The sequence below is a fragment of the Schistocerca serialis genome, chromosome 7 (assembly GCF_023864345.2).
Source record: "Schistocerca serialis cubense isolate TAMUIC-IGC-003099 chromosome 7, iqSchSeri2.2, whole genome shotgun sequence".
In the NCBI taxonomy this organism is placed as follows: Eukaryota; Metazoa; Arthropoda; class Insecta; order Orthoptera; family Acrididae; genus Schistocerca; species Schistocerca serialis.
Window position 1 is genome coordinate 86,708,174 of NC_064644.1, and position 24,306 is coordinate 86,732,479.

A 24,306-nucleotide genomic window follows, 5' to 3' on the forward strand; every position below is an offset into this window, starting at 1 on the left:
CTGTGGTTGGTTAAAATTGACACACAGTCTTCTCTGGTGAGAGCCTAAAACCAGTTTTATTGGCTTTAGCTTCCAACCTCCTGATGACCAGCTGAAGTCGCCTCATTGTCACTGTAATATTGGGGAGGGGAAGAGTATAAGACTGCAAGGTTAACTACAAACAAAGAGCATTTAACAGGGCTCCTGACTGTGGAAGAAATGCCATTCATAGTGACACTGAGTACACTGCCTTGGTGGGCCCCATTTTCTGAATATAATAATCAGGCAGCGTCCACCTAAGCGATATTGAAAGCACCGGTCCTTGAGGAGGTATTGGATAAGACACAGCGGAAATCCTCGTAGTTCCCACTCATTAAGTTGGTGAAGGATGATGTATCTCCAAGTGGTGTTTTACACCTTTCTGAGTTTGAAAAACACATCAACCACGTGATAATGGCGAAAATAGTAATCCTATATTACTGTATTCTGAATGATTAAATTGTCAAGGGTAGAACGGTAATGCCTGAAACTACACTGGGAGTGGCACTGATGACCTCGGAGTTCGAGGAGCCAGCAGTTGAACCATGTGTTCAAGAGTTTTACCCATACAATAGGTAACGGTGAGTATGTTCCAGTAACAGTTATGGTCAGCATGATCTTTGCCTGGTGTCCATAGCGGAATTAATATTTCCTCCTTCCAAGTCATAGGATACTGTCCATTAAACCAGACTTGACTGAAGCAAGATAGGAGCTTGCCTTTGGCTTCATGGCAAAGATGACAATGCGTGGCATAATGAATCTGATCAGGTGCTGTAGCAAGTGTCTCTGGCCGCAGACAGAGCTGATTCCAATTTCCACATGAAGAATGGAAGGTTGTAGACTCCCTCATTATGCAGTCTCCTCATCTCCACATTCCTACAGAACACATGGAACACAGGAGTCTGTCTAGATGACACAATGTTAGTAAAAAAATGTTCAGCTAAAACCTGATCCCTGTCTTATGGTGCATCCACCAAGACTACAATTCTCACCAAGGCCATAATGAGAGGTGTACTGCTTTTGCCTGTAATCTACCTGGTATTGTCCCAAACTTGTGCAGTGGAAGTGGACTGATAGATGGAAGTTGTGAATTCCTTCCAGGAGTTCCTCTTTCATTCTTTTATCACATGCCTTATTTTTGCTCTCGCAGTTCTGAAAGCACAAAGATTTTCTGTAGTTGTGTGATTGAATTTCTGCTAAGCTGTATGCCGGGCTCTGACTGCCGAGTGACACTCATCACTCCACGAAGGGACAAGCTGTGATCTGAGGGCCTGTTGGCTGTATTGTGACCGATTTACACTTTGAACCATCCATCTTTACAGTCTTCCGTTGACCTCCGTCTGTGTCAGCAGACAGCTCCACACTGGAAAGTGGTCACTGACATGCAGATCTGTGGCCACTTCCCACTGAACTGTGTCTGCAACAACTGGGCAGCAAAACTAAAAGGCCGGTGGCTAAGGATGACCCTTTGCCTGTAGAAAGGTGTGTCATCTGAAAGAGTTCCAAAGGCAGATCTTCACTGAATGGACAAACCATTTGATTTTTGACTCCATGAGCATGTGGTAGCTGAGACCCACAGCACATTGTGCAGACTGAAATTATCCATGAGGAGGATCAGCGGGAAGTACCCAGAAAAGTTCTGTCAGTGCATCTGCATCCAAAGGATCATGAGGCTCTGCATCCAAAGGATCATGAGGTGAAAGGTGTAAAGAACACTTTGAATTCAACCATTATGAGAACTTCTGCTGGAAGTGCTTGTACAGCCATGGTAAGGGCGACAGGAGAGGAATGGCACATCTAACATCAATGCAAACAGCCACTCCACTCTTAACCCTACCTCCAGTAACATCATCCTTCCTGTAGGGGTGATAACCCCTCAATGCAGGTTTATGGGCGACTTTAAAATGGGTTTCTTGTAAGCAGATGCAGAATGGTCTCTCTTGGGCCAGAAGCCATAATCCTTCTAAATGTGACTGGTACCCATTTAACTTCCTCTGCAACACAGAAGTCCCTGGGGGAGCTATTGATTAGTGATGGTTGTCATTGTCCTCCCTCCTCAGTGGAGGTGATTTACCTGAGAGGTCAGGGTGAACATTAGATGGTGCCCAGCTCTCTGGTTTCTGCATGTGGATATCAATACCCTCAACAGTAAAACCACCATTGGAATGAGGTGGTCACCTATCTGAAGGTTTAGCTGCCACTTCCTAAGATTTCAAACAACTTTTTGTGCAGCTTTTCCTTGCTTATGGTGGAGTCGTTTGCATGAGTAGAGAGGAGGGAGGGTGGGTTAGTGAGTTTCTGATGGTCAGCAGTGGCACGTGTACAAGGTTCTAAGTCCATCGTTGACAGTTGCTGAAACATTTCAGGTTCAAGTGTAGCTTTGCACCCACAGGTGCACTGACTAGTGCATGTGCTCTTACTTGAATCTGTGGTCTGGTCTGTGTGGAGCCATCACACTTGATGACTGGCTTCTGAAGGGCCAAAGCAAAGGACATAGCAAACACTGGAGGTTGCACAGCTTTAAAAGCTTTTATAGCTTCACCATAGGGTACGATCTTTTAACTTTTAGCTCATGAATTTTCCTTTCCTTATTATAAATCCCACACTTTCTGCTCCACACTGGGTGATCCCCGGAGCAGTTTATATATTTTGAAGGAAGTGTACAAGAATCACTTGGTTCATGAGCTTTCACCTGATTTGTGAGCTGAGACTCCACAATTTCTACATGTAGCCCTCCTGTTACATGCCACAGTGGTATGACCAAATCTTTGACATTTGAAGCATATTCAACCTAAGAACCAATTACAGGGTAATTTTTGTGCTGTTGTTGCTATGTTGATTTGAACAGTTTGTTGACTAGAAGTTTATTCCACTCTTCATGGAAATTGGAGCTGCTACAGGAAGCAATATGTGATGTTTATGTCTCACTCAATGCAATCTTGTGTTTTTAAGACAAGAGGTACTTTGTCAGGCTGAATGACTTTCAGTGAAATAACATTCTCTTTCATGTATCATTCCAGTAGGCCATATTTGCAAGGAGAAGGGTGTTAACTTTGACAGATCATCCAAAGGGGGAAACAGCAGCACAAAAACAGAAATATTCAATGTATTTTTACTCCATGATTGCTGTTAGACCTGCATAAGAAATATATTTGTCATGTAGCGGCTCATTATTCTGATGGGGGAAAACATGAACAACAAGAAGTTGAAGAAGTAGAAGAGGAAGAAAATTAAGGACAGAGAGAGTATTCGTCGAGATAGAAATATATTATAAAGATCTTTAATCAGTCAAAAATAGTTTAAGGGGACAAAAGCTATTTCCTTTACCCTATACAATTTGCTTTACCCTGTACATAATTTTTTTGTTTTTCCATCAACTTAGATTATTTCATAATGCATCCTGTGTTGATCTTCGCCGACTGAACTCACCTTTACAGGTACAATTGTACTCACCTTCAAGTATGTTAAATTTAATGTATTTTGTCACTAATTCATCTTTCTGTATGTAATACACATCTAAACCAAATGATGAATAACTTGGTCGAGAATAGGAAACACAATTAAAATTAAGTTTTTGTGTGTCAGCTACTAAAATGTTGTAAAAAAGGTGTGAAATATATGTTACTAAATATTTATTACTACACAGTAGCATATTCTAGAGAGATGCTGATAGTTTGTATACTTCTTGGCCTATTTCGATGCCCTTCATGTAAAGATATGCACGTACTTTCAGCCGTATTCTGACAACTGCATCTTCATCCCACTTGCAGAGCGGAGTGGTGCTGTGGACTAGGATACATATCCCTACCTGGCCATCCTTATTGATTCCCTAAATTGATTAAGGTAGATACCAGAATAATTTTTATGAAAAGAGTGAATTTTTTTCTGTATCCCTGTCCTGTCCAAGCATGTGTTCATACGGAATAATTCACAGGCTTTCTTACTTACTTACTGTTCCATTTCACTTTAGGGCTTGCTGAAAGAATTGTGAGTTGTGTATTGTCTAATATCAATTAGGAACTTAGTAAGTGGTAGCTATAAAAACTTTGCGACCAAGTATATGAGAGTTATGAAACATATTTAAGAATGAAAATATCAAATACTACTAACTGCTCACCTGGTTACGCAGACTTAGATGTCATCATGGCTCCCACCACTCATGCCAGCACCCCCAACACTGTGGATTCAACATTTATTAGGTACGTTGTTTTACATTATTTTCACATGTTACCCTCTTTCCATACCCACCTCTATCCTCATTCCCTGGTTAAAATAACATCCAGATGCTCACTGACAGCCCAGCAGCCCAAACCCAAAGGATGGCAACTGAACAATAATGTTAACAATATGAGGAAAAGATAGATTGCTATTCACCATAAAGGAGAAATGCTGAGATGCAGACAGGAACAATGAAAAGACACTTACACATTAACTTTTTGGCCAACACACACACTCTCACGTTCACCATCTCTGCCAGCTAGGACTGGAATTCATTCTGCCCCAAGCTGCTGTAGCACTGGTAAGTAGCAATCTATCTTTCCCTTATAAATCTGGAATTTCCACTGTTCAATAATAATGTTAGTAGACTTTGATTATTTCTACATGTGATACCTTTCCCCTTCTACCTAGGGGTTAAACCCTGCAGTACTTCTTCCATACAGACAGCCAAACGAGTATCAGATGATGTTGACATTGGTATTTCACAGATATTTTTAGCTGTCAACAGCTTCCAATCCCTATGGTGACTGTTAATGACACACACATTTTTTCTCAAATAATAAATCACATATATAAAAAAATAAAAACACACTCATAAGCATTAATTTGTGTTCTTGTCATCTTTTTACTTTTGCCAACCATTCTCTAACAACAACAATAATAATAATAATCTTTATTTGCCCATAATAACTTCACAGTCTTGGATACATTCAATTTTTGTTCATTTACATTAATGAAACCACACCACAAATATTATGAATACACAAGAGAAAGTATCACATTAGATATTACTAAATAAATATTTACTACCACTAATACAAAATCACATACTAAAAATAGTATTATGGATAATGGCGTTTAGAAATATTCAAGTGAGTGTAAACATATTTTCATTAATAACTGTTTCAATTTCTCTTTAAAAAATGTTTCCATGGGGTTGCTTTATATTGTTTGGCAACGTGTTAATGAAATGTCTTCAAACAGAAAGCTTTTATGTTTATTTATGTTCCTAATTATCTGTAGCTCTTCCATTACTTAAAGTCATACGATAATCATCTCTGGTTTATATATTGTAATGACGACTGTCTTCATGCATTGAGCTATTTTCTAAATTCTCTTTTATAAAAATAAGTTTCTTAAGAATATACAAAAAGTACACCAATTGTAAATTTAACTTAGTAAAGTAGTCTCTACAGCAACATTTGTTTAAAGCTGACATGGTCAGACAGTGGTTGTGTACAATTAATGTAGGTTGATTCTTACAGCAACCAGCCACTATTAATAATGTTACTTATTTAAGTAAACAGCACTGTAACCGGTTTCAAACTGACGAGTTCATTATAAGATGGCTGTTCACAAGATACACAAGATGCACTTTACATAACTGTCAGTTTATGATTTTTATTCTCCCACTGTAGCGAAATATTCTTGGTGTGTTGGTGCCATCGAAAATTTCACGAAATTTTGTTGCAAAGTTGCAGGTTTGTATTTCTGAAATATTAGCACCACACACACACACACACACACACACACACACACACACACAACAAAAGGTATTTACCACATGTGAAGTTGACACAACTTCACGTGTCAACTTCACATGTGGCAAATACTTTTCGATGTGTGTGTGTGTATGTGTGTTGCTTTTTTACCCTAACACAACGCAGGTTTATGCATGTAATATATTCTATGATTAGACCAAAATTCCCTTTATTGTTTTGCACTGCTAACTGTTCCACACAGCACCATCTGATAAAGGATGTATCGCCAACATAGCTCACGAACAGTTTTGTGACTATCAAATAATTAACATATGGAAGAAACATAAATGGCCCAAGAATACTTTCATATGGGACACAGCACCATCTGATAAAGGATGTATCGCCAACATAGCTCACGAACAGTTTTGTGACTATCAAATAATTAACATATGGAAGAAACATAAATGGCCCAAGAATACTTTCATATGGGACCCTGCAAATGAGTATCTTGGGCGGTGATTTCACTGCTGAGATCATCTCTTCATTTTTGCAACATAGCTCAGGTTTACCAAATCTAGTACTACTTCATAACTTATATGGGAAGTTTCTAATTAGCAAAAATGTACCAAATGATTCACGGAATTGAAACTGAGCAAGACTAATTTTGTTTATGTTGTCCAGTCTAATCCAAATTAGCCTCTCAGAAGATGACATACCAATACTGTGTAATGCTGCCCCTAGCCTCGATAAGGGCCTCAATTCGGTGAAGAACATAGTTCACTAGTTTCTTCGCATACACGGCGTCCAGCTAAAGCCAGTCATCATAAATCGGATCTCATAGAGCTATCAAACTGTGAGGGCAATGACTGCTACAATTTAACTACTGTTCCAAATAGTCTCGGAAATGTTTTACAAGATAAAGATCAAGTGATGTATCAGGCTAGTCTAGGTGTGACAGGGCGCCAGGGTGCTCATCAAACTAGGAACGTATGCTTACAACCCTACAAAAACAGCTGTTGTCATCTTGAAAGCATACTCATCATGTGGATGTACAATAAAAGGCAACACTCAATGAGAATGTTGAAATAAACATCCTTGTACATGTTAACAATAGCTTTATGAATGGACCCAAGTAACAATACAAAAAACATCATGAAACCACTTCTGGCGTGAACTACACCCTTTATATACTGCGGGGTACCTGCCTCATTCGGCAGTCGGCTACAACAAATCAAGCAATTTCGTCATGGTGTGGTCACAGGCACGTCCAGATGAGACAGCCACTCTCCATCACTATTTCACCTCTCCGTGTCGACACAAGTAATTGTGTCAATTTCATACAACCAACTCGCATGTACGCACCACTTCAGTGCCAAGACTCATGTCAGTAATTCAGGGTCACATGACGACCTGATATCAATTCACCCTCATTTACACTGACCACTGTAATCTTTTAAGAGTGTCATTAATGTTTTTCATGGTGGGCTTAATTCTAATGTAATCCATGTTTGGTGTGCAGGCTTTTATTTAATTCCCTTAAGTCAAGAATTGAACATTTTTCACATTCTGAGCATGATATTCTAAATCTTACATTTGTTTTTCTTATTTCTCTCTTAACACACAAGTTGTAGATTACATCATATTGATGTTTAATGGTGACAACAACAGTATTTGTTGATTAACCTGTTCTCGTTTTCACTATAATGAGCAATTTCATTTTGTGATGTAGGGCCACTGTCTGCAATTGGACTGGATTGGAGAAAGTTGAAACTATACTTAGAATCAAATCTCATTTGTTCAGTCTGTTTGTAAATTGTCTAGGGTTGTGTGTTAATGAGTGCCTTGAAACATTATTAGTATTTCTTCTAGAAAAACTTTTGGTATCAGTAGCTCCAAAACCAATTGTACAAAAAGGACCAGAATAAAAATTAAGAAATGGAGTAAAGAACATAAGAAATGTCCCAAGAAGAAAGGTGAATGTATGTTTTTTTTTATCATTTCTTCCTCCCACAATTCACCATAATTCTTCCTCAAAACTGGAAGTAGGTGCCCCATTTTGTATCTGATCTTAAATTTTTAAACAATTCCTCAGGTTTAATTTTAGTTTTAAATCTTGTTTAGGTCACTACCTATTAAAATCTCAGATATGTCATAGATGACCATGATATTTTTCCTGTCCATTTCGTGGAAAGCTTGGCAGAAACATTAAGTGACCTACATATCACAGAAATATAAATTACATTTATTTGTATACAGTGTTTTATGAAATATCAAATCAGAAGGATTCTGACTACACACAGAAGTCTGTATCACAATTTGGAAGTTGCCTACATAAAAGAGTGTTTTCCAAGTAAATACTGTTTTATATTAAAGAAAACTACACCTTAATCTACTATTTAATGTAATTTTCACAAGTATTAAGACACTATTTGTAAGAATTGACACCACTGTTTGTTGTTGTTGCTGTTGTCGTATCTGTTTACTGTATCCATCTCTTGCCCCCCCCCCCCCCCCCCCCCCGCCCCCCCACCCACTCCACCCTCCCCACACAATACTAAAATGGTGATCCCTTGATGTCTCAGAATGTGTCCCATCAACTGATCCCTTCTTCTAGTCAGGTAATCTTCAGCACTCTTCTGTAGCACCACATTTTAAAAGCTTCTACTCTCTTCTTGTCTACACTGTTTATCGTCCATGTTTCACTTCCATGCACAACTACCCTCCATGCAAATACTCTCAGAAGAGACTTCCTAACACTTAAATCTACATTTGATGTTAACAAAATTTCATGCTTTTCTTGCCATTGTCACTCTACATTTTATACCCTCTCTACTTCAGCCATCATCAATTATTTTGCTATCCAAATAACAAAACTTATCTACTGCTTTAAGTGTCTCGTTTCCTAATCTAATTCCCTCAGCACTACCTGACTTAATTTGACTACATCCATCATCCTTTCTTTTGTTGACACTCATCTTTCAAGATACTCTCCATTCCATTCAGCTGCTCTTCAAGTCCTTTGCTGTGTCTGGAAGAGTTACGATATCATCAGCAAACCTCAAAGTTTTTATTTCTTTTCCCTGAACTTCAATTCCTACTCCGAATTTTTATTTTGTTATCTTTACTGCTTGTTTAATGTACAGATTGAATAACATTGATGATCGGCTACAATCCTGTCTTACTCTCTTCTCAACTACTGCAAATCATTCCTAAATACCAATTTTGATACATTGCTGTCATTGTGGTGCTAACTTCCTATTGATTTTCCTTGAAATTTGAGGATACTCATTAAAATCCTAGACTCATTAGGCCCTAGAGGTACCTGTGGTTGAGAGAATTGCTGGTTAAACAAACAGCCACTATATTCTCAGTCAATGGCAATTTCGTTTCTGGAAAGGCCTATCAATATATGATGTTTTCTCCTCCACTAATCAAATTCTGAATTCTCTTAACAGGAAATTGTCACCAGTCAGAACCCAATGTGACGTATCCAACGCTGTCAACTAAGTCAATGATGAATAAAACAGAATTAAATGGGCTAAATGGAATAGTGAGAACATGGATTTTTATAAGGTTGCCTAGGATACTAATCACAAACAGTAATTGAATTCCAAATTATTTAAGTGGAGCATAGTGAACACTGGAGTGCCACAAGGCTCGATGCTGGTGACCTTTCTGTTTCCTGTGTTTGAAAATGATCTCCCACTCATTTCACTACAGTGAGAAAGTTCACCCTCATTGCAATACTTCTCTCCTAATAGATAAAACATCTATGGAAAACCTGAAAAGCTCTGCTAACAGTGTATTCAATGATATCCTCAACAGGATTAACTGTTACGGACTCATTATCTGCACGATAATAGAAAGAACAAGTGGACATAAATATAAAATGTAACAGACAGCCAATGCAGCAAGTGGATTTTGTTAAGTTCTTGGGTATGTACACTGCTAGCAAATGAAATCAGTCATGTCATATCCTAGGTCCAGCAAAATAACTTAATCTGTAAGTTTTTTCTAACACATAACTGCATCATGTGCACATAAGGTTGCAAACACAGCTGCTTACTTTGGCTATTTCCAGGCATTGTTGTCTTACAGTGTCATATTTTGAAATAATCAACCCTAGGAAAAAAGGGAACCGCCCCTCCCTCCCACACACACATTGCTTAGAAGAGAGCGATATACATTATAAGTGGTGTTCATCTGAGACACTCTTGTAGGAATCTGTTCCAGAAACTACAGGTTTTCACAATGACATCTCAGGAATTTAGCATATTGTACCCTACAATGCCCAGTATTTAAAATTCTATGAAAACATCATGATTGCAAACACTGTAATAACACCAACACATTCCATATTGTAACAACTTTAATGCTATAAGAACCAATGGAACTCTTATTTGTAAATAAAATAAAATCATGAAGCATTTGTTTACTTGAACTTTTGCATCAGCATTCTGTCCCAAGTTTTCAGTAATGGCATATGGTTGCCCACTTCACACTTCATCATGAAATTTTGTGCTGTTATCTTCACATGAGGGTCTGAGTGTTCAAGCAGTACAAGAGCCTATTGAAGTAAACTACTGAGGAAATGAATGCGACAAAATCCATGGGATAACACTATGCACATATGCAGGTGGTGGTAGTATTGCATACACAAGGCATAAATGGGCAATGTATTGGCAGAGATGTCATTTGTACTCAGTTGATTCATGTGAAAAGTTGTCCAATATGCCTGGCCACACAACTGGGAATTAACAGACTCTGAACGCAGAATGGTACGATGGAGCTAGATGCATAGGACATTCAATTTCAGAAATCATTAGGGAATTCTATTAAATACATAGTCTCAGGAGAGTGCCGAGACTACCAAATTTCAGGCATTACCTCTCACCACAGACAATGCAGTGGCCAATGGCCTTAACTTAACGACAGATAGCAGCGGCGTTTGTATAGTAGAGTTGCCACTGCTAAGAGACAAACAACACTACATGAAATAACCACAATGTGGGACATACGTCGAATGTATCCATTAGGACAGTGCGGCGAATTATGGCGTTAATGGGCTATGGCAGCAGACAACTGATGCGAGTGCCTTTGCTAACAGCATGACACCACCTGCAGTGCCTCTCCTGGGATTGTGGCCATAATGGTACCCTAGATGACTGGAAAACCATGGCCTGGTCAGATGAGTCTCGATTGCAGTTAGTATGAGGAGTGGTAGAGTTCGAGTGTGGCACAGAACTCACAAAGCCATGGACCCTAGTTGTCAATAAGATACTGTGCAAGCTGGTGGTGGCTCCATAATGGTGTGGGCTGTGTTTACATGGAATGGACTGGGTCCTCTGGTCCAACTGAACCAATCACTGACCATTTGCAGTCATTCATGAACTTCACGTTCCCAGACAATGATGGGATTTTTATGGACGACAATGTGCCATATCACTGGGCCACAACTGTTTGCAATGAGTCTGAAGAACATTTTGGACAATTCAAGCGAATGATTTGGCCACCCACATTGCCCAACATAAATAGCATCGCACATTTATGAGATATAATCAAGAGGGCATTTCATGCACAAAATCTTGCACCGGCAACACTTTCGCAATTATGGGTACCTATAGAGGCAGCATATCTCAATATTTCTGCAAAGGACTTCCAACAACTTGTTGTGTCCATGCCACATCAAGTTGTTGCACTGCAAACATGATATTAGAGGAAGCCATGACTTCTGTAACCTCAGTGTAGTTGTAGATATGGTTAGGGATTGTAATGCACCTGCATTATTTGTATAATACATGCTACAGTAAAACAAGATAGATGAGTGATTAAAGTGAAATTAATCTAACAAGCTGAATAAATAGGTAAATAGCAAAAAAATAAAAATACCAGAACAAAAATATACTGGTGTAGTTGTAACACACATTGTCATTTTCTATAATCCTCTCGCAATCTGTGCCTTAATGCAGAATCAAAATCATTTACTTCTGTGGTATCTTCAAATGTCCTTCCTGGGCAACTATTGTGATGCTGTACCACTATATTTCCCCCCATGAACCATGGACCTTGCCGTTGGTGGGGCGGCTTGCATGCCTCAGTGATACAGATGGCCGTACCGTAGGTGCATCCACAACGGATGGGTATCTGTTGAGAGGCCAGACAAACGTGTGGTTCCTAAAGAGGGGCAACAGCCTTTTCAGTAGTTGCAGGGGCAACAGTCTGGATGATTGACTGATCTGGTCCTGTGACACTAACCAAAACGGTCTTGTTGTGCTGGTACTGCGAACGGCTGAAAGCAAGGGGAAACTACAGCCGTAATTTTTCCCGAGGGCATGCAGCTTTACTGTATGGTTAAATGATGATGGCGTCCTCTTGGGTAAAATATTCCGGAGGTAAAATAGTCCCCCATTCGGACCTCCGGGCGGGGACTACTCAGGAGGACGTCGTTATCAGGAGAAAGAAAACTGGCATTCTACAGATTGGAGCGTGGAATGTCACATCCCTTAATCGGGCAGGTAGGTTAGAAAATTTAAAAAGGGAAATGGATAGGTTAAAGTTAGATTTAGTGGGAATTAGTGAAGTTCGGTGGCAGGAGGAACAAGACTTTTGGTCAGGTGAATACAGGGTGACAAATACAAAATCAAATAGGGGTACTGCACAAGTAGGTTTCATAATGAATAAAAAAACAGGAGTGTGGGTAAGCTACTACAAACAGCATTGTGAACGCATTATTGTGGCCAAGATAGACACGAAGCCCACGCCTACTACAGTAGTACAAGTTTATATGCCAACTAGCTCTACAGATGATGAAGAAATTGATGAAATGTATGATGAGATAAAAGAAATTATTCAGGTAGTGAAGGGAGACGAACATTTAATAGTCTTGGGTGACTGGAATTCGAGAGTAGGAAAAGGGAGAGAAGGAAACATAGTAGGTGAATATGGATTGGGAGTAAGACATGAAAGAGGAAGCTGTCCGGTAGAATTTTGCACAGAGCATAAATTAATCATAGCTAACACTTGGTTCAAGAATCATGAAAGAATGTTGTATACATGGAAGAACCCTGGAGATACTAAAAGTTATCAGATAGATTATATAATGGTAAGACAGAGATTTAGGAACCAGCTTTTAAATTGTAAGACATTTCCAGGGGCAGATGTGGACTCTGACCACAATCTATTGGTTATGAACTGTAGATTAAAACTGAAGAAACTGAAAAAAGGTGGGAAATTAAGGAGATGGGACCTGGATAAACTGACTAAACCAGAGATTGTACAGAGTTTCAGGGAGAGCATAAGGGAACAACTGACAGGAATGGGGGAAAGATATACAGTAGAAGAAGAATGGGTAGCTCTGAGGGATGAAGTAGTGAAGGCAGCAGACGATCATGTAGGTAAAAAGACGGGCTAGTAGAAATCCTTGGGTAACCGAAGAAATATTGAATTTAATTGATGAAAGGAGAAAATATGAAAATGCAGTAAATGAAGCAGGCAAAAAGGAATACAAACGTCTCAAAAATGAGATAGACAGGAAGTGCAAAATGGCTAAGCAGGGATGGCTAGAGGACAAATGTAAGGATGTAGAAGCTTATCTCACTAGGGGGTAAGATAGATACTGCCTACAGGAAAATTAAGGAGACCTTTGGAGAAAAGAGAACCACTTGTATGAATATCAAGAGCTCAGATGGAAACCCAGTTCTAAGCAAAGAAGGGGTGGAAGGAGTATGTAGAGGGTCTATACAAGGGCAATGTGCTTGCGGACAATATTATGGAAATGCAAGAGGATGTAGACGAAGATGAACTGGAAGATACAATACTGCGTGAAGAGTTTGACAGAGCACTGAAAGACCTGAGTCGAAACAAGGCCCCGGGAGTAGACAACATTCCATTAGAACTACCGAAGGCCTTGGGAGAGCCAGTCATGACAAAACTCTACCATCTGGTGAGCAAGATGTATGAGACAGGCGAAATACCCTCAAACTTCAAGAAGAATATAATAATTCCAATCCCAAAGAAAGCAGATGTTGACAGATGTGAAAATTACCGAACTATCAGTTTAATAAGTCACAGCTGCAAAATACTAACGCGAATTCTTTACAGACGAATGGAAAAACGGGTAGAAGCCGACCTCGGGGAATATCAGTTTGGATTCCGTAGAAATGTTGGAACATGTGAGGCAATACTGACCTTACGCCTTATCTTAGAAGAAAGATTAAGGAAAGGCAAACTTACGTTTCTAGCATTTGTAGACTTAGAGAAAGCTTTTGACAATGTTGACTGGAATACTCTCTTCCAAATTCTAAAGGTGGCAGGGGTAAAATACATGGAGCAAAAGGCTATTTACAATTTGTACAGAAACCAGATGGCAGTTATAACATTCGAGGGGCATGAAAGGGAAGCAGTGGTGGGGAAGGGAGTGAGACAGGGTTGTAGCCTCTCCCCAATGTTATTCTATCTGTATATTGAGCAAGCAGTAAAGGAAACAAAAGAAAAATTCGGAGTACGTATTAAAATCCATGGAGAAGAAATAAAAACTTTAGAGGTTCGCCGATGATATTGTAATTCTGTCAGAGACAGCAATGGACCTGGAAGAGCAGTTGAACGGAATGGACATTGTCTGGAAAGGAGGATATAAGAGGAACATCAACAAAAGCAAAACGAGGATAATGGAATGTAGTCGAATTAAGTTGGGTGATGCTGAGGGAATTAGATTAGGAAATGAGACATTTAAAGTAGTAAAGGAGTTTTGCTATTTCGGGAGCAAAATAACTGATGATGGTCGAAGTAGAGAGGATATAAAATGTAGACTGGCAATGGCAAGGAAAGCGTTTCTGAAGAAGAGGAATTTGTTAACATCCAGTACTGATTCAAGTGTCAGGAAGTCGTTTCTGAAAGTATTTGTATGGAGTGTAGCCATGTATGGAAGTGAAACATGGACGATAAATAGTTTGGACAAGAAGAGAAGCTTTCGAAATGTGGTGCTACAGAAGAATGCTGAAGCTTAGATGGGTAGATCACATAACTAATGAGGAGGTATTGAACAGAATAGGGAAGAAGAGGAGTTTGTGGCACAACTTGACAAGAAGAAGGGACCGGTTGGTAGGGCATGCTCTGAGGCATCAAGGGATCACAAATTTAGCATTGGGGGGAAGCGTGGAGGGTAAAAATCATAGAAGGAGACCAAGAGATGAATACAATAAGCAGATTCAGAAGGATGTAGGTTGCAGTAAGTACTGGGAGATAAAGAAGCTTGCACAGGACAGAGTAGCATGGAAAGCTGCATCAAACCAGTCTCAGGACTGATGACCATAACGACAACAACCACTATATTGCACATTTTTCAATTTTCCTTGACCCGTTCTCTGACCACATCTTCTTCCTTCTCCACTCCCTCTGCTTACACCCACAGTAGCTGCTGTCCAGGAATGGGATATATTGTTATAGAACTCATGATAATGTGGACGGATGTAGTTCTTGATCTCCTGACAATTTTGCCATTTCTCAAAATTTATTTCAAACTCATCTTGATGCAAATGCTGTAGAAGAGGCATTGCTGAGAGACCAGTACTGGGCCTCCTAAAATCCGCTTCTATAAACTCAAGATCACAGTTCAGTGAATACTTAAACTGCACTGTTAGAGGACTTACTTTCCTGGTTCAGACCCACCTTGTGTTCCTCCATTGTGTTTTGTTTCCTTCTGTGTCTTTAGAAACTTTATCCTTTGCTATGTAATCCATGGCTTTTAATTGAAAGAAAGTTTTCTGTTTTAATGTCCACTATGGAAAACTTTCTGCTGACGTGCTTCCATCCTGTCTTGAGAAACAAATACATGTTTAAAGTGTTACCAAAATCTTTTATCACATTCCATATATGCATGGCCAGGTTCAAGGACCTCATGAGCTTTTGTGTCGCCATGCTGATTTTGCCTCAAGATGTACGAGCAGTATTTCAAAATATAGCCTATTTAAACATGCATTAAATATTACTAGAAGTATTTTTAAAAGCATATACATCAGGGTATTGGTGTACTTTACTAGTTGTATCCTAAATGCAATCAAGGCATTGATTTAGAGCTTAAACTTTATCATCACAAATTGTGGCACTATGCAAGAAATCACTTGTAGTTCTTTTACTTAGAAGTGACCTACATTTTTACTTTCCAAATGTGCATTTAGGTCTTTTCTTATCATCAGTAACTTGTACTCTGAGTTCCTCAAATACTCTGACCCCTTTTTATTACTATTCCATTGCTCATATACTTTACACCATATAAACTTCACTAATGTGCTGACTAGTTTCTACTGCTTTCACATCATTTGCACATAGAAAACTAATCACTGCACATATTTCACTCTGAATGAGTTTTTCAATTAACTGGGACATTTTAAATAACCACTAAAAAAAATTGAAAAATCAGGAGAATTTTAGCAGTGTACTATTGTGAATTACAACACATTCCTGACGATTAAAGTTGCAATAATTCAATACCTGTAACAACTCAATTACATTTGCTTTATTATTTACATGTACATACTAAATAATGGACATACCTAAGTCTTTGGACTGTATAATTTATCATTCAACACGCTTAACAACATGAATCATGAGCTCTGTAGGTTTCTATGGATCCACACACATCCAAGTGAAGCACTCTCGAGAGAACTACAGTTCGAAATTACGATCCGAGGAAACAAATTAACGTCTATTAGATTTCTGTTTTGACATTAGCACAGTTTTTGCATGACTAAATCACTGTTAAATGATCACACATTTTCATTTCATAATGCAACCCATATTTGCATGACATCTTATATCTGTAAGACATCTTTCCCAAATTTAAACCAATTTTATATGGGATGTACATGTTAGGCTTAGCAAATAATCTGAATAGTTTATCAGTCTGAATTTGTCTGATTATGGTAGTTACTGATTCATCATACCCGTAGATGACTTAGCCTTCTTCAAAAACTCTGAACTAAATTTCTGCTCAAAGCACTTGCCTTTTTGAACTGATTTTAAAATTACAAATTTCTCCAAAGATGTTTCTGAAAGCATGGACCTGAACTGAGTTTTGGTCTTTGTAACAGTGCTAAAAATTCTCTCACGTTCCGCATTACTATGTGGAATTGACAAAATAGCCAGCATCACCTTTGCAGGTCTATCATTGAAGAATCCCATCAGCCGATTTCATCTGACCTACCAACGCCCACTGAACATCAATTCTCTCTGCTGCGAAGTTGGTTTCTTCCAGCTGAAAGTTACAGAACTGAAAGTGGAGAATATCAACTTCTGTATCTAAGTGTTCACTTTCGCTAGTCAGAACATTAGGAAATCTGTTTATGAAAAATCTAAGGCTGGAAAATGATGCCTTGCCAGTTGTAGAAATATTTGCAACTTCTGCATGCATTAAAACTTCATCTCTGAATGGAAATTTGCGTGTCATGTAATCACATGATGATAAGAAACATTTTCTTACAGACTTAAGGAATATAGACTTTTCCTCAGGCTTCAAAGTGGTCACCAAAGCAAACGTAGAATTCCCTATCATCAGATCACACTCATCCTTTTGATTTGCTGGTGTGATAATCTACATCAATAAGAGAGCTGGAGGTTTTAATAATGAGTGGTCTCACAAATCTTGTCATCACATTCTTCAATAGATCCTCCAAAACTGACCTCAGTAAGTGGATATGTGGGGCACTTGACTGAAGAGCTGCAATTGGGCTCTCAAAGATAGGCATAAAACGTGAAAGGAAAAGGCATAAAAATTTATGTAAATTTCATGACAGAAACATTAACAGTTGTTCCTCACGTGATAAAGCATGGTCCACAGTGTCAATGGTTTTCTGTAAAATTGATGATTTGGTTTTTCTTTTAAGTGAGGAGTGTGGTGAAATCTTATCACAGTGCTTGGACTTGTGGTATAAAGTAGACACATCTACATTTTATGTGTGTTTTGGAATTGTATAATTCTTCAAAGTTTCCACTTCAGAATCCTTACTTACAATTTCACTCTTGTACAACACTGCTCCAAAATCCCACCTAAACATCTTTTCATTGATAACCATCATGTAGGCACATGTTTCAGAATTTTCCTCATTTCTGTGTTGTGTAAAGTTTGAAACTTTCTGAATTTTTCTTTCCTCTTTGCACTTCTTTCCAAATAATAAAATATGTCAATAATATTTTCGTCAACGTTTAAAGGCAAACATGCCACCCCCTTCTCAGCAGCAAGATTAATTAGGTGACAAGAACAGCCTACAATGATTAAGTTAGCAATTCTTGCTTCAAACATCCTGCCACACCCTTTTTTAGCCCTACCACTACAGGAGCATTATCAGCACCAAAAGCCAGAAAGTTTTTTAATGGAACACGAAATTCCCGTATAGTTGAAAGTAGAAGATCTGCAATATTAGCTTTTTTAAATTAGGTACAGAGAGTAGGCAATTTCGAATTTCACGGAGTTCAGCGCTGAAGAACAATACAATAATAGGATATAACTTAAAGTCCGTTTTATTACTACCATCGGTAGCAACAGCGAATGGATTCAACCGCAAGTGCATAATAATTTTCGCTTTTTCTTCCATGCACATTTCCATACGGATAGCAGTTGTTTTTGTTCTGGCGCACCCATATCGTTTCACAATTTCAGAATCGGAAAACATTTTGCGAAACAAAGGCCCAGCATGGTCAGCACAGTTTATAGTCAAGTTATGCTCTACAAAAAATGAGGTAAACAAAGCCTCGGCATTCGTCACAGAATGTACATTTTGGGGTTTACACGAGAAGTTAAATTTCTGGTTCCATTCTACACAATGGACACTCTCCTTGTGTTTTTCAGTTTGCACGTGTTTAAGAATGGCACATTTCCTGCCATGAGCAAAGGTCACATCTACATACACTACAAAATGCGTAAGTTTATCCCTTCCTCAATTCACGTAAAACATGGAAACTCTTCCTTATACATGTTTCTGAACACTGCATCGAATTTCTTCACCATTCTGCATAAAAAATAATCAACACCTCCAAGATATGCAGCCAACAACTACTACAGAGTACACAAATCGCGCAGCAGAACCGAGAACACAATGGTCCTATGTTCTAGAAAATGGTCTTGTAGCAGTGATGCCAACCCTGGCACACAGTTTCCCCCTATATTACACTTAAATACCCCTAAATAATTTCTCACACTGTAGGGTAAGCGAGCGGGGGGCACAGTAAAAGGGAGTCAAGAATGAAATTGTCATGAGGAGGGGTGGGGAGGGGAGGATAGTAACCCTAAATATTTTCCCCTTGAAACATTTATCCCTTTAACTTCCCCACAAGCAGCTCAATTCCCCCTCAATTTAGGGGGGAATCCCCCAACTTGGCAACACTGCCTTGCAGACACAACAACTCTAATCACTTCGCTTGGCTGACTACTCCTTGTCCATGATAACTTTATGATTGAGCTGGTGGAGGAAACTGGTACTAGTTGAAAAATATTCATTTGTCTCCGAACGCTGCCAACGGTAAGTCCCTTACTTTCTTGTAGATACAAAGCGCGAGCTATGCCTACTTCTGCTCCCAACAGCCACCACACGAATCTTCCAAGTTAACACATACAAGTAACAGCCATAGCTTGTCACCCACCAATATATCAAAGGCGCAGTATTTTCAAATAGTAAGGAAAGTATTGAAACTTTTCTGAAAATCGGGAGATCGGTCTTCACGGTCGGGAGATCGGGAGGAAGAAGGAAAAATTGGGAGTCTGCTGCTTAAATCTGGAGAGTTGGCATGTCTGATTATGGCATAAGTAGGTAGCTAAGGAATGCAGGTAGTAAGTGTGACTGCGGATGGTTAATCATAGAGCTACTTACTTCCAGCTCTTATTAACTTTAAAGCTCACGTTCTGAGTTGTTTTGTCAACATTTATTTCTGTTAAACAAAAGTCACTGTATGATATTTGTATGACCTCTAAAGTGTACTGGTCACGTTATATATTTCAGAGCCATGCATCAACAATATTGTAATACTGTGCAGGCTAACTAATGCATTATCAAAACTAGTTTTGTGTGTGGGTTTTTTAAAACAGTTTATTAATGTTGTCTGAGGCCAATAATCAAAAACAGATGGCAGAACTATGTGAGCGAGCCAAGAGGCAGCTAGCAGAACAGTACAAGCATCATGAGGAGCAGAGAGCCAAAACAAAGGCAGCAAATCAATCAGTTAGACAGATTGTCCCTCAAGAGGCCAACTCTTATTTTGCACAAACAAGCATACTACCTATTCCTTTTCCTTCAACTTCTTTGTTTAGAAACGTTTAATGGTTGTAGAATTTTGAGATAACTTTTTTTTCAACAGTTTCCACCCATGTGGAGATCCAAAAGCATCAAAGTACAGGAAACTGAATCACCACTCAGAAATTTCTATTGCATGATCAGATAAATATATTTCTGAATTACACTTAACTTGTTTCTTTAAGTCACTATCACATTGCATATTCATTATCAGTTGTAATGAGGCAGTTTAACTGCCTGCATAATAAACATTAAACAGTCTGTTTTCTTTTTTTAATGAGTCACAAAGAAGCTGTCAAGTGCAACCTCTTTTTCTTAAATAATTTGTACAATTATTAACATTTTGTACATAATGCAGGAAAACTCAACGAAGCACCATCTCTCTGACTTTGCAGGAATAGAAATGCTAGAAACAGTTTGTACTCGAAGCAGAAGTTCAATCAGGCACTGAGTGAAAAAGGATTGGGAAGCTGTGCAATTTTAACTCTAATACAAGCAAGACAGGCAAGGACATGTCTCACATGCAATCCATCATTCTTCAGTCGAAACAGACACCTCCTACATCTTATTGTGCCAGAGGTTATAGTCTGCAAACTGAATAGAAAATAAAACAGAACTCTTAACTAAGTAATTCTCAAAAAATGCAGAATACTCAGCAAAACCTACAGACAAACATGTTAAAAATTCTTCATTAAACTAATTAAATATAGATGTAACGCCTTACTTCAATATACCGTCCATCGCAAATCCTTAACATGACATCCCATAGCCTCCATAGCTTCATGCCAGTCTCCTGAAAACAAGAAACATAATTTCTTAGCTACTGCTACAAATGGAAATCGTCAAGTCCATATAAAAAATGTACAGAGCTACACTCTCTAGAGAGCATACAGAAATGTTAGCATGCAGTTAATGCTACAAATGTTCTCTCAAACTGTTCCATTCAGACTGTTTTAAATGATCACATATTTTACTGATGCAGAGTGAGATGTGGGAAACATCTGCTTTAAGACGATATTAGCAAAATAAGTTATTTAGAAAAATGAATAACTTGGATAATCTCCCAATTTATATGACCGTCACAAGCAAACACATTATAGAGTTCTCTACTGAACTAAGTTGTGTTAGCCTTATCTCCTATTATCTTTATTTTGGCTTTAAATTCAAGTACTATTAAAAATGTTTACATTTTCAAGTCTCACTAGCAAGTCTACACTGTAGGGACCCTTGAAGTCATCAAAAGAGCTCAAGTGGTGATTTTGCAGATTCTGAGGCAGTCATTGCCAAAGATAATTGATGTGAGTGAAAGGATAATAAGTAGAACTGCTGAGGAAGCCCTTCAAAACAAATCCTACAGACTGAGTGTAAGATAAATGCTCTCAGACACTGCTGGAGCAATGTCAGTCAGTTGTTGGAATTTGTTTTCATGTTCATCTAAAAATTAAGCTATGGGACAACTCACATTTCTGACCAGAGGATTTTTTACAGTAGATGCAAAAACCAACCATAGATATGTAAATGGGGTCACACACAATCCAGAAGTCATTAAGTTGTTGCCAGAACCAAATTTCCCACCAGTCGTCACGTGCTATAGTGGTGTGCGCATAAGAAGGCAGATGGTGGGGTGATGCGCAGTGGCAAGGAGCAATGAACTACGTGACACTCCAGCCAATACTGTCATTCCACCACCTCTGCGTGTAAGCATATGTTTTGGGATGCGTGTAGAGCATTTCACACCAATTTTAATTTTATTTTAGATATGGTGAGAGTACTTAGCCAATGAAGTATTTATTATACATGGAATAAAACAAATATGAAAAGTATAACATTAAGAACTAACACTGAATTGTTTTCTGACCATATAAATTTTATTGGGAAGAGTCAAAAGCAGAAACACTGGGCCAGTGCAGTGCTCACCCAGAATTCCAGAGAAAGACACACACACACCCACACACACACCCACACACACACCCACACACACAGAGAGAGAGAGAGAGAGAGAGAGAGAGAAAGAGAGAGAGAGTGTGTGTGTGTGTGTGTGTGTGTGTGTGTGTGTGTATGTGCAGTCAGTGGCGAGACCAGAAAGTGTTCTCCATCTCTCTCTCTCTCTCTCTCTCTCTCTCTGGGCTGAATGCAGCACACAGCCACCATCTTCCGTGCAGACCACTGTAAGTGCTGTGTGTAGCAAGGGTTTGTGTGAAATTCCTAAACATGTTGTTATTGTTGTGGTCTTCAGTCCAGAGACTGATTTGATGCAGCTCTCCATGCTACTCTATCCTGTGCAAGCCTCTTCATCACCGAATAACTACTGCGACCTACATCCTTCTGAATCTGCTTAGTGTATTCGTCTCTTGGTCTCCCTCTGCAATTTTTACCCTCCACACTTCCCACCAATATTAAATTGGTGATCCCTTGATGCCTCAGAATGTGTCCTATCAACCGATCCCTTCTTCTAGTCAAGTTGTGCCACAAATTCCTCTTCTTCCCAATTCTGCTCGATATCTCCTTATTAATTACGTGATATACCAATCTAATCTTCAGCATTCTTCTGTAGCACCACATTTCGAAAGCTTATATTCTCTTCTTGTCTACACTGTTTATTGTCCATGTTTCACTTCCATACATGGCTACTCTCCATACAAATGCTTTCAGAAAAGATTTCCTGACACTTAAATTTATACTCAATGTAAACAAATTTCTCTTCCTGAGGAACACTTTCCTTGCTATAGCCAGTCTACATTTTATATCCTCTCTACTCCGACCACCATCAGTTATTTTGCTTCCCAAACAGCAAAACACATCTACTACTTTAAGGGTCTCATTTCCTAATCTAATTCCCTCAGCATCACCTGATTTAATTTGACTAAATTCCATTATCTTTGATTTGCTTTTGTTGGTGTTCATGTTATTATTTCCTTTCAAGACACTGTCCATTCTATTCAGCTGCTCTTCCAGGTCCTTTGCTATCTCTGACAGAATTACGATGTTGTTGGCAAATGTCAAAGCTTTTATTTCTTCTCCATAGATTTTAATTCTTACTCCAAATCTTCTTCTTCTTTTGTTTCCTTTACTGCTTGCTCAATATACAGATTGAATAAAATCGGGGATAGGCTACAACCTTGTCTCACTCCCTTCTCAACCACTGTTTCCCTTTCGTGCCCTTCGACTCATGTAACTGCCATCTGGTTTCTGTACAAATTGTGAATAGCCTTTCACTCCCTGTATTTTACACCTGTCACCTTCCGAATTTCAAAGAGAGTGTAACAGTCAACATTGCCAAAGCTTCCTCTAAGTCTATAAATGCTAGAAACGTAGGTTTGCCTTTCCTTAACCTATCTTAGAAGATAAATCGTAGGATCAGTACTGATTCGCATGTTCCAACATTTCTATGGAATCCAAACTGATCTTCCCCGAGGTCTGTAAAGAATACGTGCTAATATTTTGTAACCATGACTTATTAAATTGATAGTTTGGTAATTTTCACACCTGTCAGCACCTGCTTTCTTTGGTATTGGAATTATTATATTATTCTTGAAGTCTGAGGGTATTTTGCATGTCTCATACATGTTGCCCACCAGATGGGAGAGTTTTGTCATGGCTGCCTCTCCCAAGGCTATCAGTAGTTCTAATGCATTGTTGTCTACTCCTGGGGCCTTTTTTCGACTTAGATCTTTCAGTGCTTTGTCCTTTTCTTCACCCAGTACCATATCTCCCATTTAATCTTCATCTACGTCCTCTTTCATTTCCATAATATTGTCCTCAAGTACATTGCCCTTGTATAGATCCTCTACATAATCCTTCAACCTTTCTGCTTTCCCTTTTTTGCTTAGGACTGGCTTTCCATCTGAGCTCTTGAACTCATACAGGTGGTTCTCTGTTCTCCAAAGGTCTCTTTATTTTCCTGTAGGCAGTATCTATCTTACCCCTAGTAATAAATACTTCTACATCCTTACATTTGCCCTCTATCCATCTCTGCTTAGCCATTTTGCACTTCCTGTCGATCTAATTTTTGAGACATTTGTATTCCTTTTTGCCAGCTTCATTTACTGCATTTTTATATTGTTTCCTTTCATCAATTAAATTCAATATATCTTCTGTTACCCATGGATTTCTACTAGCCCTCGTCTTTTTACCTACTTGATCCTCTGCTGCCTTTACTATTTCTTCTCTCAAAGCTACCCATTCTTCTTCTACTGTATTTCTTTCCCCCATTTTGTCAACCCTTCCCTAATGCTCTCTCTGAAACTCTCTACAACCTCTGGTTCTTTCAGTTTATCCAGGTCCCATCCCCTTAAACTCCAACCTTTTTG

At 38.8% G+C, this 24,306-nt stretch overlaps 1 protein-coding gene across 1 annotated transcript in view; it reads right to left on the reverse strand.

The window, feature by feature from the left end:
- Positions 1–20,122: 20,122 nt before the first annotated feature.
- LOC126412345 (protein AMN1 homolog) overlaps positions 20,123–24,306 on the reverse strand; it is a 98,724-nt gene continuing 94,540 nt past the window's right edge. Inside the window, exons 5-6 of the mRNA XM_050081897.1 lie at positions 20,721–20,789; positions 20,123–20,590 (exon numbers count right to left, since the gene is read on the reverse strand). Of these exons, the coding sequence (XP_049937854.1) occupies positions 20,722–20,789 (68 nt within the window). The 3' untranslated portion in view covers positions 20,123–20,590; position 20,721. The remainder of the gene's footprint in view (positions 20,591–20,720; positions 20,790–24,306) is intronic.